At 45.8% G+C, this 17,831-nt stretch overlaps 2 protein-coding genes across 2 annotated transcripts in view; one reads left to right on the forward strand and one right to left on the reverse strand.

Moving 5' to 3' along the window:
- Positions 1–14,162, reverse strand: part of CCDC38 (coiled-coil domain containing 38) — a 52,872-nt gene extending 38,710 nt beyond the window's left edge. The window contains exons 1-5 of the mRNA XM_034773132.1: positions 14,010–14,162; positions 9,813–9,909; positions 9,418–9,512; positions 5,724–5,898; positions 4,725–4,792 (exon numbers count right to left, since the gene is read on the reverse strand). Coding sequence (XP_034629023.1) covers positions 4,725–4,792; positions 5,724–5,898; positions 9,418–9,512; positions 9,813–9,879 — 405 coding nt within the window. The 5' untranslated portion in view covers positions 9,880–9,909; positions 14,010–14,162. The remainder of the gene's footprint in view (positions 1–4,724; positions 4,793–5,723; positions 5,899–9,417; positions 9,513–9,812; positions 9,910–14,009) is intronic.
- Positions 14,064–17,831, forward strand: part of AMDHD1 (amidohydrolase domain containing 1) — a 53,665-nt gene continuing 49,897 nt past the window's right edge. Inside the window, 1 exon segment of the mRNA XM_034773143.1 lies at positions 14,064–14,675. Coding sequence (XP_034629034.1) covers positions 14,539–14,675 — 137 coding nt within the window. The 5' untranslated portion in view covers positions 14,064–14,538.

Below are 17,831 nucleotides of genomic sequence, written 5' to 3' on the forward strand. Positions count from 1 at the left end.
AGTTAATAGTATGGAAAACCCTGCACTGTCGTCTGTGATGTATATTCTTCAGATATACTGAGAATTTCTGTCTCCAGTGATATCAAAACTTCCAAGTAAGGTCTGACTTGTCACTGAATTGGTAATTGTAGAAAAAAAGCAACCCATCCAAACACTTTTATTATGATGAATGTGAGCCTTACTCAACTTTTTTACCAAATTCAGGGCCAAGTCCTTTAAATACTTAAATATGTGAGTTAGTTTTACTCACACAAGTAGTTACAGTGACTTATATGACATTGAGTAATCTCAGCCCTGGTCTACACTATGAGTTTAGGTCAAATTTAGCAGCGTTGGGTCGATTTAACCCTGCACCCGTCCACACGACCAAGCCTGTTTTGTCGACTTAAAGGGCTCTTAAAATCTATTTCTGTACTCCTCCCCGGCGAGGGGTTTAACGCTAAAATCGTCCTTGCTGGGTCGAATTTGGGGTAGTGTGGATGCAATTCGACGGTACTGGCTTCCGGGAGCTATCCTAGAATGCTCCATTGTGACCGCTCTGGACAGCACACTCAACTCAGATGCACTGGCCAGGTAGACAGGAAAAGCCCTGGGAACTTTTGAATTTCATTTCCTCTTTGGCCAGCTTGGCAAGCTGATCAGCACAGGTGACCATGCAGAGCTCATCAGCACAGGTGACCCTGGAGTCCCAGAATCGCAAAAGAGCTCCAGCATGGACCGAAAGGGAGGTACTGGATCTGATCGCTGTATGGGGAGAAGAATCCGTGCAGGCAGAACTCCAATCCAAAAGACAAAAAGCCAATATATTTGCCAAAATCTCCAAGGGCATGATGGACAGAGGCTACAACAGGGACACACAGCAATACCGCGTGAAAGTTAAGGAGCTGAGGCAAGCCTACCAAAAAACAAAGGATGCAAACGGTCACACTGGGTCAGAGCCCCATACATGCCGGTTCTATGATGAGCTGCATGCAATTCTAGGGGTGGCCCCTACCACTACTCCACCACTGTCCGTGGACACCTGCAAGAGGGGAGTCTCACACAACAGGGATAAGAAGTTTGAAGATGAGGAGGTGGAGGAGATTGAGGATAGTGCACAGCAGGCAAGTGGAGAATCCCTTCTCCCCGGCAGCCAGGAGCTGTTCATCACCCTGGAGCCAATACCCTCCCAACCCTCCCAAGGCGAGCTCCCGGACCATGAAGCCAGAGAAGGAACCTCTGGTGAGTGTAACTTTGTAAATATAATACAGGGTTTAAAAGCAAGCATGTTTAATGATTAATTTACCACGCCAAGCCAGTAGCAAGTAGTCTGGAATCATTGCAGAACAAAACCTTGCAGCGAATGGGCCCAGGCTTTGGCTGTTTGCCTTTGGCTGAAAATAAATCATCCCCGCTGTTAGCCATGCGGTGGGGGGAGGCCCGTTCATGGCTGACCGGGATCTTCCCTGATACTAGCCACACGGGGGTGTGTGTGTGTGTGTGTGTGTGTGTAGCAATCATCCCAGAGAATTGGGGGAGGAGGGGTTGGATTGTGCTGCACATTCACCCTAAAACCGCAGCCCCTCCTTTTAAATGGCCAACCCAACGGGCTTTGCTTGGTATGGAAAAGGAGAGCACTGCTGTTTGAAACTGTTCCCACATGTTATGAAGGTTGAAGAAGCCGAAACCCTTTGCCTTACCATGGCTGCCTGCAAGCCTAATTCTGTTGCCCAGCCAAGCGTGTGTGATGTCTCACACCAAACCAGCAGGCACTCAATATAAGAGGCAAAATGCGACTGTGTAGCAAAAGCACATGTGCTATGTAATGTGAATCGCTTGATTGAGTGTGAAATAGTCTTCCCTTTGTTCTCTAAAATGTATCTTTTTAAATACTACTCTCCCTTTTTTTCCTCCCACAGCTGCAAATGTTTCTATGTTCCCCCTATCATCTCCGTCCCAGAGGCTAGCGCAGATAAGATGTCGAAAAAAACGCACTCGCGACGAGATGTTCTCAGAGCTCATGCAGTCCTTTCGCACTGAAAGAGCTCAGCAGAATGCATGGAGGCAAGCAATGGCAGAGTCCAGGAAAGCGTTAAATGAACGCAATGAGAGGAGAGAGGAGCACGCTGAGAGGAGGCAGGATGCAATGCTGAGGCTAATGGGGGAGCAAACTGACATGCTCAGGCATCTGGTGGAGCTGCAGGAAAGGCAGCAGGAGCACAGACCGCCGCTTCAGCCCCTGTATAACTGCCTGCCCTCCTCCCCAAGTTCCATAGCCTCCTCACCCAGACACCCAAGAATGCAGGGGGAGAAAGGGGAGGAGGCTATAGGCACACAGCCACTCTACCCCAGAGGATTGCCCAAGCAACAGAAGGCTGGAATTCAATAAGTTTTGAAGTGTAGTGTGGCCTTGTCCTTCCCTCCTCCCCTCATTCACCATCCGACCTGGTGCTTCCCTCCTCACCCACCCCTCCTGGGCTGCCTTGCGAGTTTTCCCCCTATTTGTGTGATGAATTAATAAAGAATGCATGATATGGAAACAATAATGCCTTTATTGCCTCTGAAACCGGTGATCGAAGGGGAGAGGTCGGCTGGCTTACAGGGAAGTAGAGTCAACCAAGGGGGCGGGTTTTCATCAAGGAGAAACAAACAGAACTGTCACACCGTAGCCTGGCCAGTCATGAAACTGGTTTTCAAAGCTTCTCTGATGCGCAGAGTGCCCAGCTGTGCTCTTCTAGTCACCCTGGTGTCCGGCTGCACATAATCGGCTGCCAAGCAATTTGCCTCAACCGCCCACCCCGCTATAAACGTCTCCCCCTTATTCTCACAGATATTGTGGAGCACAGAGCAAGCAGCAATAACAATGGGAATATTCGCCTAGTCAGTAAACTGCGCCAGTGAGCTTTTAAACGTCCAAATGCACATTCTACCACCATTCTGCACTTGCTCAGCCTATAGTTGAACTGCTCCTTACTACTGTCCAGGGTGCCTGTGTATGGCTTCATGAGCCATGGCATTAAGGGGTAGGCTGGGTCCCCAAGGATAACTACAGGCATTTCAACAGCCCCAATGATAATTTTCTGGTCTGGGAAGTAAGTTCCCTCCTGTAGCTGTTCAAACAGAACAGAGTTCCTGAAGATGCAAGCGTCATGCACCTTTCCCGGCCATCCCACATTGATGTTGGTGAAACGTCCCTTGTGATCCACCAGTGCTTGCAGCACCATTGAAAAGTACCTCGTCCGGTTCACGTACTGGCTGCCAAGGTGGTCTGGTCCAAAGATAGAGATATGCGTTCCGTCTATCGCCCCACCACAGTTAGGAAATCCCATTGCAGCAAAGCCATCCACTATGACCTGCACATTTCCCAGAGTCACTACCCTTGATAGCAGCAGCTCAGTGATTGCGTTGGCTACTTGGATCACAGCAGCCCCCACAGTAGATTTACCCACTCCTAATTGATTCCTGACTGACCGGTAGCTGTCTGGCATTGCAAGCTTCCAGAGGGCTATCGCCACTCGCTTCTCAACTGTGTGGGCTGCTCTCATCTTGGTATTCTTGCGCTTCAGGGCAGGGAAAAGCAAATCACAAAGTTCCATGAAAGTGCCCTTACGCATGCAAAATTTTTGCAGCCACTAGGAATCATCCCAGACCTGCAACACTATGCAGTCCCACCAGTCTGTGCTTGTTTCCCGGGCCCAGAATGCGTTCCACGGCATGAACCTGCCCCATTACCACCATGATGTCCAAATTGCCAGGGCCCGTGCTTTGAGAGAAGTCTGTGTCCATGTCCTCATCACTATCGTGATCGCGCTGTTGTCGCCTCCTCGCCTGCTTTTGCAGGTTCTGCACATACTGCAGGCTAATGCGTGAGGTGTTTACAATGCTCACCGCAGCAGTGGTGAGCTGAGCGGGCTCCATGCTTGCCATGATATGGCGTCTGCAGGACAGCAGAGTTGCAGCGGAAGCGGTGGAGGACGATGGTTAGCACCATGCACATTTCCCGAGGAAGAACATACGTACCCAGGAGCCCATGACAGAAAACATGGAGAAATTTGCTATCGAGGCAATAGCAGCAGAGCAGAGTTGCAGCGGAAGCAGTGTATGATGATGGTTTGCAGATCTACTGCACCGTCTGCTGCCAGCAGCTCCCAGGACACAACAGCGGCGGTGTCGGTGAGCTGACCTGAGTGGGCTGCACGCTTGCCATGGTATGGCGTTTGCGCGGAAAAAAAGCGCAAAATGATTGTCTGCCGTTGCTTTCACGGAGAGGGGAGACTGACGACATGTACCCAAAACCACCCGTGACAATGTTTTTGCCCCATCAGGCATTGGGAGCTTAACCCAGAATTCCAATGACTGCGGGAACTGTGGGATAGCTACCCACAGTGCACCGCTCCGTAAGTCGATGCTAGCCATGGTAGTGTGGACACACTCCGCCGACTTAATGCGCTTAGTGTGGACATACGCAATCGACTGTATAAAACTGATTTATAAAAATCGACTTTATAAAATCGACCTAATTTCATAGTGTAGACATACCCTTACTGTGTTTGCAGGTTTAGACATGCAGACTAGTGTGGAACCTCCAGTCAAGATGCCTCTTACCATCACAAAAATTCAGACTTAGAGATAAACAGAAATATTCTAATCTAGTTACTTGCACTATTTTTATTTCACTTAGTGTGCTTTTATAACTACATTTTTCAGAAAACACCAGCCTTAAGAACAACAACATTGTAGGGTACCTGCAGCAGAAACAACTCCTTCTGTTCCTTGATATAATCTGTTAAAGATTGTTTGTCACTTTGGCAACCTTTTAAGAAAATTTAAATGTTGTTAAAATTAATCTGATGATGTTACTATTATTCCTCCAAATTCCATGGTACAAGATCCCATAAATTACATTTGCATTCAAAGATTTACAGGACATGTTTATATCTTATTTAGGTTGATAAGCAAAAAATGACATCAAAAGAAGTCTTACTGGGATTAGTCTCAAAGAATTGACTAGACTTCCCAATGCTCTAATTTTGAAAACAGCACATTACATAAAGGAACAGCTTTTTGCAGCAGACTAATTCTTAGTACAGTGGTCTCCAAACTGTGGGGCATGCCCCCCCAAGGGGCACAGAGGAACATTGGAGGGGGGGGATGTGGCAGGGCCCAGGTCACCTCCCAAAGGGGATGGGGAGGGAGTGCCACCCAGCCCCGCTCTGCCGCCAGCCCAGCTCCACTCTGCCCCCTGCTCCGCCCCCAGCCCAGCTCTGCCCTCATTCCCTCTCTGCCTCCAGGCCAGCTCCGCCTCTAGCCCCAGCTCCTTCCCCATCCCCAGTTCAGCCCCCAGATCTGCCTTCAGCCCAAGCTCCTCTGCTGAGGAAGCCAGGGCTGTGCAGAAATGGAAGGGTGGGGGGGACACAAACAGATTCCGTTACTGGCAAGGGGGTGGGGGGAGTTTGGGCACCATTGTATTAGTAACAGACTGTGGTGGTGGTGAAATGGGGATGCAAACATTTGCATTCTCTTCAAAAAAACAATCAGATCCTGCACCCAAATCCCTTTGCCTATATGGAGCTCCACTGAAATCAATGGGGTTCTATGCAGGTGCAGGGGTCCACTTACAGGGATCCAGTTACAGAATCTGGTCCTAAATGACAGATTCAGTTGTATGATAGATGAAAATCAATGTCAAGGTAAGCAACTCTGACATGTGTATAACAAAATATAAGCTAAAAGAGCGTACTCACATTTTGCAAAAGTAAGAGCCCAGTTGGGACCAGAAGTAATATACCCTTTATCTATTGTAGCTCGGGTCTCTCTTTCAATGACTGAGTCCATCTTTTTCACAGAGTCTCGAGACTTTGCTCGTGATGAAAATGTGCTCTTTTCATGGACCTTCAAATTCTGTTGAGCTATTCTATCCTGCATTTACAGATTTTCAGATAAGTGTGTTTATTAATGACACTATGAGCTCTTCGGGTAGGGACTTACCTTTCTGTAAAATACCATACATCTACAGCACTGAATAAATAATAACTCAGGGCCCTATTCTGCCACCCATATTCCATTTATTACCAAGTCCTGTAAAGATTTATGCATGTGTTTAACTTTACTACTATGAGTTGCTCCATTGATTTCAATGGAACCACTCATGGTGGTAAAGTCTAGCACATGTGTAAGTCTGCAGGCCTGTGGCCTTAGTCTGCAAGTAGTCTCATTGGTCTTAATGGGACTACAATACAGGTAGAGTAAGATACTCAGTGTGAGTAAGGGTGGTAGAATCTGGCCCTTAGCTTGTACACAATAATGGCCCTGAATATATAAGCACTCTTTCCATTTGCTGAAACAGTTCAGAAGAACGGAGTGTCTATGAATATTCATACACATATAGTTGTATTAGATATATAAATTAAGATGCTATGTGAATTCATCTTTAAAGTACATTGCATAAAAGTCACTAAAAGAATAAGCTTTCATAAATTTCTTTAAGTTATTTAATTTATTTATTATTAGAAACAAAAGAGATCAAAAAGATCTCACAAAACTAAGTGATTGGGCAACAAAATGGCAAATGAAATTTAATGTGGATAAATGTAAAGTAATGCACATTGGAAAAAATAACCCCAACTATACATACAATATGATGGGGGCTAATTTAGCTACAAGAAGTCAGGAAAAAGATCTTGGAGTCATCGTGGATAGTTCTCTGAAGATGTCCATGCAGTGTGCAGAGGTGGTCAAAAAAGCAAACAGGATGTTAGGGATCATTAAAAAGGGGATAGAGAATAAGACTGAGAATATATTATTGCCCTTATATAAATCAATGGTACGCCCTCATCTCAAATACTGCATACAGCTGTGGTCTCCTCATCTCAAAAAAGATATACTGGCACTAGAAAAGGTTCAGAAAAGGGCAACTAAAATGATTAGGGGTTTGGAACGGGTCCCATATGAGGAGAGATTAAAGAGGCTAGGACTCTTCAGCTTGGAAAAGAGGAGACTAAGGGGGGATATGGTAGAGGTATATAAAATCATGAGTGATGTGGAGAAAGTGGATAAGGAAAAGTTATTTACTTATTCCCATAATACAAGAACTAGGGGTCACCAAATGAAATTAATAGGCAGCAAGTTTAAAACAAATACAAGGAAGTTCTTCTTCACGCAGCGCACAGTCAACTTGTGGAACTCCTTACCTGAGGAGGTTGTGAAGGCTAGGACTATAACAGCGTTTAAAAGAGAACTGGATAAATTCATGGTGGTTAAGTCCATTAATGGCTATTAGCCAGGATGGGTAAGGAATGGTGTCCCTAGCCTCTGTTTGTCAGAGGATGGAGATAGATGGCAGGAGAGAGATCACTTGATCATTGCCTGTTAGGTCCATTCTCTCTGGGGCACCTGGCATTGGCCACTGTCGGTAGACAGGATACTGGGCTAGATGGACATTTGGTCTGACCCGGTACGGCCGTTCTTATGTTCTTATGTTCTTAAACATAGAAATTAGAGATGAAGAACTGGTCATTTCATCAGTGCAAGATTACGCACTACAGTACATATATTATGTAGTATGTACTCCTAACAAGTTGTGTGTGTGTGTGTTAGCTATTTAGGGTCGGCTTTTGGGTTTGGATTTTTTTAATCTTTTGAAGCCCTCATATTCTGAAGAACAACAGCCAGAGAAGGTTATAAAGTCTAGCTGAGAAGCAACTAAAGCACCAGCTGTTGTTGGGAGTTAAACAGCTTGAACTATAATTCTGTGCTGGGCAGACCACTGGCAGCCAGGACACCACAAAAGCCGATTCAACAAGATACTTAAGCACATAAGTACTCCCATTGACTTCACTGAGGGCATGTCTACACTGCCGCACAGGTCTAACTAAAGGGCTGTGAATAGCACTGTGCAACGAAGTGCTGCACTGTAACGCCCCTGTGTGGACTCTGCAAATACAAACTTATACGTCCCGAGTTCACACTACTGCAGGAAGTTTGCACCTGCAGTGTCCACACAGGGGAGTTACAGCGCAGCACTTTGGTGCGCACTGCTATTTGCACCCCCTTAGTCCAAACTGCGGGGCAGTAAAGACATGCCTTGAGACATGCAAAAACATGATCTAAACTAAAGCGTCCCTAGCCTCTATTTTCCAGAAGCTGGGAATGGGGATGGATCACTTGATGATTACCTGTTCTGTTCATTCCCTCTGAAGCACCTGGCCTTGGCCACTGTCAGAAGACAGGATCCTGGGCTAGATGGACCATTGGTCTGACCCAGTATAGTTGTTCTTATACTACTCACATATTTAAAGTTAGGCACATGCTTAAGTTCCTTGATGAATTGGGATCTAAATCAGTAGGGAGCTGGGGGACCTACAAAAAAATTGAACGAGACAACTTGGCTTTGGAATGCTGGCCTGAGGGAGAATGTTTCATTTTCTATTCTACTGGGTCTGAAGCATGCAAAGTTTCTGGGCACAATGGGAAGGGGGTATGGAGTTCCATCATTTTTACTTTTGTGAAGTTATGACAAAAATATTTTACACTGATAAAGTAAGTTTTACACAAAATCTAACTGGTCTGAAATAATGTGAAGTCCAAGAGTGTATAACAAATTTGCATTTGTTCTTTGGATTGGTTCCAGAAATTTAGAAACAAGTTCAGTTAAATCAATGCAATTTCTGAATTCAGACGAGCCCAAAGGCTGTGGTCAGCCCTGATGGGTCAGTGACCTACAATACCTTTGCAGTTAGGACACAAGCTTAAAACCATTCAACAAAACTCACTAACAAAAAACAATTCTCAGGAGTCCCATAGTCTCCTCCTGTATGAGTGAACTTCAGATCATTTTGCAAATATTAATAAATTTAGCCATACACTAAAACAGTATGGGAAGAAAGTATTATGAATCCCATTTTACAGATGAGGAAACTGAGGCACAGAGCTATTATGTGACTTACTCAAAGTCAGACAGAAAGTCTATGGCAAAGTCAAGACTACAACTCAGAATACTTTAGCCTGCTTACCCACTAAACCATACTTCAGCTCTTAGACTGAACGTTCTAGAAATATGCTACTGGATGACTGTATCTGGGGCAGCCTGATTTTTCCAGTGTTTTGAAAGCATGTACTTCCTTTGAGAAACTATTGCAGGAATACTACATATACACATCCAGCATCAGGTAAAAGAAATTTAAAATGCAGTATTTACTACCATAAATGTTTTTAACACATTGTACTAAACTGATTTTCCCTCACATTATTCCTAATTTGGGAGATGGGGGGAAGTATTTATCTGCAGACTTTTAACCACTTTAATTGTTTTGTTTGGTGAAATGAGTTCCTTTCCCCCTAAACAGGGGAACTTGACAGTTTTAGGTTAAGTACCTTAAATTAATAACATACGTAGACTTAGCATGGGCTCTGACAATTAAAACTGATACAAATGCATACCTCTTCTTTGGCCCTACACTCAATGTCTCTGTAAAGAAATGGCTTGCAGTCCACAATTGTAAAAGGAGTCTTCTTTTGATTATCAGTGTCATAGTCTATAAAATATGAAAGGAAAAAAAATAATATTCTGATACCTTTTAAAACACCACCATGTAAAATACAGTCTAAAAGGTTGTTTTAGTGGAATATTAAGCTTGTGATTCAAACTCAGGAAATTAGAGTGTGCATTCCTTTGTCACTCTTCACTCTATCCTCTCCCATATACATAATTCATAAGTGCTGTACTGCGAATGTCACCCTTCGAGCACAAGCCCCTTCTCACAGTTGTTAAGCATTACACAAAATTCACATATGGTGTTTACTTATTTATTTTTTTAATCAAAACATTTTTTTACCAAAACTAACGCTCTGAAGTCTAGGAGTCTGGGACTGGGACGGTGGAAATAAGGCTTCTGATGCCATCCCTACTTTCTGAAATTCCTTCGGGAACTGCTGAAATAGACAAAATGGAAAAAAGCATTAGCATTAGAATATTAAATCTGGTAAATACTTGAGGCCAGCTTGTCTTTTGGTCTATGCATAGAGACAAATTGAGTAGTAAGGCACATCATTAAATACAAACATAGGTTTGGGTTTTATGCACATACATAGGTGTACTTGCAAGTTTTCTGTGAGCACAATATGGAGACCTGTTGAATACTGAACCCAAAATATCTGTGGAATAATTGAAGCAGTTTTAGCAATACATACCACTGTAGGGTCTCTCATCAATTTCTATTTTAATGCATAAAATAGTGTCCCGAGACTGCCAGAATATCCAGCAAGAACTCCTGAACAGCTCAGGGACATAGGATGGGATTCACAAAGTTACTCAGGTGCCTAAACCCCACACTTAGTTGCCTAAATCTTAGGCACCTAAGTCCCAGGTTAGGCTCCACTGAGATTCACAAAACTCCCACCCCTACTCTGTAGGGGCCTAACCTCGTCTGGCACCTATGTTTCTGCCTCTGAGCATGAGCACTGCTGCCTGACTCTAAGTGTCCTGGTGCCTATCTCCCGCCTAAGCCTCAGCGTGATGCACTAACCACATTCGCCCATCTATCTCATGTGAGGTGCCCAAGCTGGTAGGCGTGCTCAGATGCTGCCTATCGGCTCAGGTCACATTCCAAATCCAGCCAGAGGAGAAGGTGATGGTGCTGCCACCACCCACTTTCTAACTTTTGGCTCAGTGGCTAGAGAACTCACCCAGGGTGGGGGAGACCCATATTCAACTCTCCCCTCTGCCTGAGGGAAAGAAAGGATTTAAAGATGGATGGGTCTCCCATCTCTCAGGAGAGTGTTCTAATCACTGAACTATGGGATAGTCTGAAGTGGAACTCCCTCAATCTCTCCTGCTGAAGCAATTTCCCTGGGGATAAACTGGAGCAGCAGGACAGAACCCTGGGTCTCCCATATAGGTGCCCTAACCACTAGGCTACAGAGTTAGTCTGTCCCTCTCTGGTCCAATGACTCTTTAATTATTTAATCTACAGTGGAACAGCTTCTACAGGAGAGATTTAGGGAGCCCCCATCAGAATATCCCAGAGCTCAATGGTTTGATCACTCTCCTGAGAAGTGGGAGACCCCTTTTCCAATCCTTTCTCCTCATCAGACAGACAAGGAAATTGAAGCTTTGTCACCCACATCCCAGGTGAGTGCTCTAACCACTGGGCTAAAAGTTATAAAGCAGGCAGCAGCAGCAGCACCTTCTCCTCTAGCCATTTGTGTGTAGTTAGGCACCTGCCTAACTCATTCTCACAAGAAAATGCCTTAAAAAGCCGCCTGACTCCAGGAGAGGGGTTCCCAGTTTATGAATTGCTAACAAAGATAGGTGCCCAAGTCCTAGCTGCAGGGAGGCGCCTACCTCTGAGAGAGAGGGACAGGGCTTTGCACACACTCCTGTTGTTGGCATCTCCTATTGGCTAGCTTAGACAGCTTCCTACTAAGTATGCTGGCTTTTCTGAATCACAGTCTAAGGCACCTATCTCTGTCCATTTATTGTATAGGGAGCCTACGTGCCTAACTCAGGCTTTGTGAACCACAATGTTGTTCCTGTGATTTTCTAGGCACCTAAAAGTTAGGCCTTATGATCCTGAGCATCATAATGCCCAAACCCCTTTGTGAATCTAGCCCACACTCCTTTAATCCTCAACCAACCCAGCAGCTAAACCGCTGTCTGCTTCAAGGAGGAAAATGTTTACAAAGAAGCCCTGCCTCTCCATCTTTGCCCAGGCTCACCACTGGGAGCATGATGCCATATCATTAAAGATTTCCAAACACCGTCAATTACTAAAGAATTTAAACTACCTTCAAAATATTTGTCCCTACCTCACAGTTTGTCTCATCTGAAGAAGAGGTTAGCTCAATAAGGCACATCCAAGAAGCCTAGCACACTTGCCCTTTTTTGTTTATATACACAAAAATGTGTTGATATTATATTTTAATCTACATGTTACAAGAAAAATATTGACAAACTGGAGGGAGTCTAGAGAAGAGCAACAAAAATACTCATGGTAATAGAGAGACCATTGTATGAAAAAAATTAAAAGAACGAAGCAATGACTAAACAGAAGAATGCAACCGTAATCTACAAATATTTTATGGGTATACACATTAAGGAAGAAACGATTTACTGTGATATATAGGAGTCTGCCTAAAAGTGAAAGGTTGAAACAAAGAAATGGAAAATTTAGGACGAATACCAAGAAAATATTCCTGCCGGTGAGATGTGTTAGGCTGTGAAACAAACAATAAAGAGTCCTGTGGCACCTTATAGACTAATAGATGTATTGGAGCATAAGCTTTTGTGGGTGAATACCCACTTCGTCAGACGCACATAATGGAAATTCCAGAGGCAGGTATAAATATGCAGGCAAGAATCAGTCTGGAGATAATGAGGTTAATTCAATCAGAGAGGGTGAGGCCCTCTTCTAGCAGTTGAGGTGTGAACACCAAGGGAGGAGAAACTGCTTTTGTAATTGGCTAGCCATTCACAGTCTTTGTTTAATCCTGAGGTGATGGTGTCAAATTCGCAAATGAACTGAAGCTCAGCAGTTTCTCTTTGAAGTCTGGTCCTGAAGTTTTTTTTGCTGTAGGATGGCTACAGTATACCGGGGAAAGCTGTGAAAGTTCAATTATTTTGGTCTTCTAAAAGTAGAGTGGACATAGCACTAGTGTACCGGTGGTATAGAACAATCCTGCATTAACAGGGAGATGGGATGGATGATCTAATAAGCCTCGTCCACCTCTAAGGTTTGAGAATGTTGTAGAATCCTGGAAGAGGATTGGCTGGCAAGAAGGTACATTTATATTGACCTACCAATAGCACAAGGAGAACCTGGGGAAAGATTTCAAACTTAAGTACTTAAAGTTAGATTTTGGCACTTAAATAAAAATTGCCCGATTTCCAGAGGTGTTGAGCACCCACAGAGCTCCAACTGACCTTAGTGGAATTTGTAAGTGCTCAATTCTTCTGGAAAAAAGGCCACTTTCATTTAGGTCTAAATATGAATTAGAAACCTAACTTTAGACACCCAGGATAGAAGATTTTGTCTCTTTTCTTTGAAGAGAGAAAACCTAAAATGTTCATTTTGTGAGTAAAAATTCCTACTAAAACTCACCGGTCTCCAGCTCTATGAGGACAGTAAAATCTAACATTTCTTTTTAATCTTGGTGGAAATCAGATAAATGATAATTCCCTAACCAAGTTTGGCAAGGCCATCAGTCACACATGGGGCTGGATTCCTGTGACTCTGGGCAGGCCAGGAACTTTAAGGGTGAACATTCCAAATTAAGAACCAAAACATTCCAGGCGCCTCAGTCTAACTGTAACATGAAAATAAGCAGATGATATCTGCATTTCCATTCCCACCACAAAGCAGGATCAACCCGCCACTTGGGGGATTTGCCTAGCAAGGGAAAATCTCCAGCTGGCACAGAGCCAGGATAGGACATGTGGCCAGAACCCCACTTCCACTCTAGCAAACCCCAACCAGCAGATCGGCCCCACTGGGGATATTACAAGCCAGTACCATTTGCCCAGGAGTCCTTCTGGTGGAGCTCTACATTGCAGTAGAGGAACCCCTACCCAAACCCAGGCTGGAGAGAGCACAGAGACCACACAAGCACTCAAGTACATCCTCGGCAGTACCAATAACAATCGTCAAACCACCTAAGCCATCCCCATCCGCCCCCTTCAGCTGGGCCCAGCAGAGCCCAGCCACTCCTGAGGACTCAACCCAGGCTTGCTGACGACAATGGGGGTGAATTTAGTCTCGCCTCTCTGCAGTTACGCGCTTCAGAGAGAACAGGGACGTGTAGCTAACGATGGGCTGGGAGCCTGGGAGGCGAGAGCAGAGGGGGAGGGCGGGCTGGGAGCAGGGCACAGGGCACCCGCTCTGCTGTTAGGCAGGGCAGACCGGGCAGCGGGGAAGAGGCAAGATTTCCCCACGCTTCTGCATCAGCCGGGTTGGCCCCCCTGCCCCTCCAAGGGGAAGGGGGAAGCTCCCGCCGCAAAGCTCAGCTCCCCCACCCCCCAGGCGCTGCTCCCTCACCGGGCGAGGGGACCAGGAGGGGCGCAGCCGAGCACAGGAGCAGCCGCACGGACGGGAACGGGGCCCTGGCTGGAGACTGTTGAGCCAGCGCCGCGCGGGCCCGCTCCAGGCTGGGCGCAGAACGAGACCCCCCTCCCCAGTGCCTCAGCTTCCCTCCCCCTCCGCGCTCGTCCCACGCCCCGGGAGCCAGGAAGAGCCCGCACGCCCTCTAGCCAGCGGCAGCGCTTGCAAAAGCAACCACAGCCCAGGGGCTTTGCAGACCCAGGGGCTGGATCCTTTTCTGGCCCCGCGCCGTCAAGGAGCTTCCAGCACCGGCCCCTCCGCCCGCAGGGTGGCAGCGCTCCGGGTGGCAAGAATCCAGCCAAGAAACTCCATTGCCAGCGCTGCCCCGCGCTCGGCCGCTGCCCAGGAGACTTTGAGCTGAGCGCGGGGTTCACCCCCCTCCAGTTCGCTGGGCTGCTCCTGGCCTCTGGCTGCGGCTGCTGTGCAGATCCAGGGCCTGGGGGGCTGCCGCTGTCGCTGCCCCGACATGGCTGGCGAGCACAGGCTCTTGCTGGACAACGCCCAGCAGCTGGTGCTCATCTGCACCAAAGGCGAGAAGTACCTGCTGCAAGCGGGCATGCAAAACCTGGCCGTGCTGGACAACGCCAGCGTGGTGATCGGCAAGTAAGTCTGCTCTGTGCGCGTGTCCCCTGAGCCCCCGGCAAGGCTCGGCCCTGAATAGGCACCTGGCGTGATTCAGCCAGTTCTGCTCTCCGCATTCCTGGGAGCCCTCAGGTTCAGAAAATAAAGTTATTCCTTACGTCTTTTTAAAAGGCAAATTCTTCAGTTGTGGAGGCTCGCCTTCAGTTCAGACAGCGACCTGGCATTTTGGAGTGATCAGATGCCACAAGTGCCGTTAGAATTACTATGATTCCATTGAAAAGGTGTCTTTTTATCTGGATCCACAATAAAATATTCCTAAATGCTTACTCATTGCTTATTGCTGAAAATAAGGAAAAATATGTTATTCTTCGTGTTGTGGATTAAGTCTGCTGAGAAGAAAAACTGCAGACTGGAATCCAGAATCTTAGCTTTTTAATCAAGGGGATTCCAGTTGAGAAACAAAAGTTACTTTGTTGTTTTTAAAGGACAAGCGTTGGCTTAAGTGTGCCAACACACTTGTGATTTAAGTTGCTATGCCTAAAACTTAAGTGTCAGAGTGCTGAAGGTGGGACAGGACCCACAAACTCTTTTTAAACGAATATGCTGAAAAATAATGTAAATTCTGGAATAATTATATTCTTGATACTTCGAAAATGATTTAGCCTCTGTCCTACAAAAACTTAAGCACATAGTTAACTTTATGCAGGAGTAGACCCACTGAAGTCTTTACTCAGTGTGTAAAATTAAGTATGCAAGTAAGACTTTACAGGATCAGGACCTTAAAGCCAACCTAAAAGGTAGTGTTATAAGAGGAACAATCATCTACACGTCAGTATGGAGTAAACCAAAATTTGTAACTAGATCCAAGATGACATTTAAAAAATTCTGAAAGATCTGTGAAATTTTGTAAAGAGAAATTTAAAAAAGCATAGCTTGTAAGATAATTTAAAAGTCTGGACTCAAAAAAAGTCTTGATAGTAGTGAAAGAAATAGAATGTATATTTTAACTTTGTAAGTCAGTTGTATTGCTAACTTTTCTTTGACAAACCAGGTCACACTGATAGTCTGACAAGATGAAAACCTGCCTTTGAAAATCTCAAAATGTAATTAAACATCTTTATAAATGTTACAAATCAAATTGTTGCAACCTCGCTGTCTAGGTTCTAACGTGTCCCCCACCCCCATAGTAGATGAGCAACAATACAAAGTTGCATAAAAGTGGAACAATATTTTAAAGTGGCCTAAAATATTTGCTGTATAGTTCATAAAAAGTGTATCTCCAGTCTGTCTAGACTCTGAGTGTATACTTTTTACATAAAAATAATTGGCTATTGTGTGTGCTGTAAAACTTATGATGTTGTCTTCTGTTTGGGACGTTTTGTTGTGACTAGGGTACAAAAAATGTTTGAAGAGATTACTGGATTCTGTTATTATTTATTCAGGGCTTGGATTATTTAATATCAAGGATCTGGCTCTTAAGACTATTAAAAGAAAACATGTCAGCTTGTTTGTTGACAATGTTGAAATCAATTATATTTTTTCTTCTAATTTTTTAACCATCAGTATTGATTTTATTTTCCCCTCGGTGTTGATTTATTTTTGTCTCAGACTATACAACAGGGTGAAAAGGAGATTATGATTAGTTTTAAATTAATCTTTCATAATTTTGACTACCTCAGTCAACATCCCGCTAACTATTCTCTTTTTCAGACTAGTCTTTCTAGGCAGGTCCTGTCATGTCACTGACCACACTTTCTGCCCTCTCTGGACGTTTTCATTCTCTGCTTTAACTTTAAGCGAAGTAACCTGAACTCAATAAAGTAATTTAAATCAGGATGTACCATTGTTTTCAATATTAATTATTTTCTTTCCCTTTTTAAAAGGCTCCCATTCGTCCTATTTGCCTTTTTAAACTGCTACTGTGTATTACACGGATGTCTGTGATGAGTCTCTAGTCTTTTACTCCAGTGGCTCTAAAATTGTTGGAGGGAGAGGAGACAGTGTAGAATTAGGGTTGCCAGGTGTTCCGTTTTCGACCAGAACCCCGGTCAAAAAGGGACCCTGGTGGCTTCAGTCAGCACTGCTGACTGGGCCATTAAAAGTTCGGTCGGCGGCGCAGCGGGGCTAAGGCAGGCTCCCTGCCTGCCATCATTCCGCACGCTGCGTGGCTCCCAGAAGCAGCGGCCTATCCTCCCTCCAGCTCCTACATGTAGGGGCAGGCAGGGGGCTCTGCGTGCTGCCCCTGCCCCAAGTGCTGGCTCTGCAGCTCCCATTGGTCAGGAACCGCAGCCAATGGGAGCTGCGGGGGCAGCGCCTGCGGACAGGGCAGCCCGCAGAGCCACCTGGCCACAGCTCCACATAGGAGCTGGAGGGGGGAAATGCCGCTGCTTCCGGGAGCTGCTTGAGGTAAGCATTGCCAGGAGCTTGCACCTCTGATCCCCCTCCCACATCCCAATCCCCTGCCCCAGCCCTGATCCCTCTCCCACCCTCTGAACCCCTCGGTCCCAGCCCACAGCACCCTCCTGCACCCCAAACCCCTCATCCCTGGGCCCACCTCAAAGCCCGCACCCCCAGCCGGAACCCTCACCCCCTCCCACACCACAACCCCCTGCCCTTGCCCGGTGAAAATGAGTGAGGGACGGAGGGGAGAGTGAGTGACAGAGGGAGGGGGGATGGAGGGAGCGGGGCCTCAGAGAAAGGGCGGGGCCTCAAAGGAGGGGCAGGGCAGAGGGTGGGGCAAGGGTGTTTGGTTTTGTGCAAGTTGAATTGCCTATGTAGAATTGCCCCATCACCTCCAAAGCCCATGGAAGCCCCTTCTCTAAAATACCACATAATTATGGGGGAGTGGAGTTCAATGGCCAGTGTTTGGCCAAGGAAAGTCTATTCTTCCTGGTATCATCCCTAAGCAAACCTACAGGAAAATCCGTGTGGGTGTGAAAGCTATCCTTAAATACACCAACTCTTGCAGATTCCACTCCATGCTATATACATCCTCCAAGGGGGCAAGTGTACCCTTCAGGTGTAGGCAGGGAGGCAATGGCAGCATAGTTCTTCGGGAGGACACGAATGCTCTGCAGTTACTGACTGAAGGGATGCTGTACGTTTGCTAACCCACAACAGTGCAGTAGTTTTAGTTAGCTGAAAGAAAATAAAAACTACTGTTAATCATTAAGCATA

This window comes from Trachemys scripta, chromosome 1, assembly GCF_013100865.1.
Source record: "Trachemys scripta elegans isolate TJP31775 chromosome 1, CAS_Tse_1.0, whole genome shotgun sequence".
Lineage (NCBI taxonomy): Eukaryota > Metazoa > Chordata > Testudines > Emydidae > Trachemys > Trachemys scripta.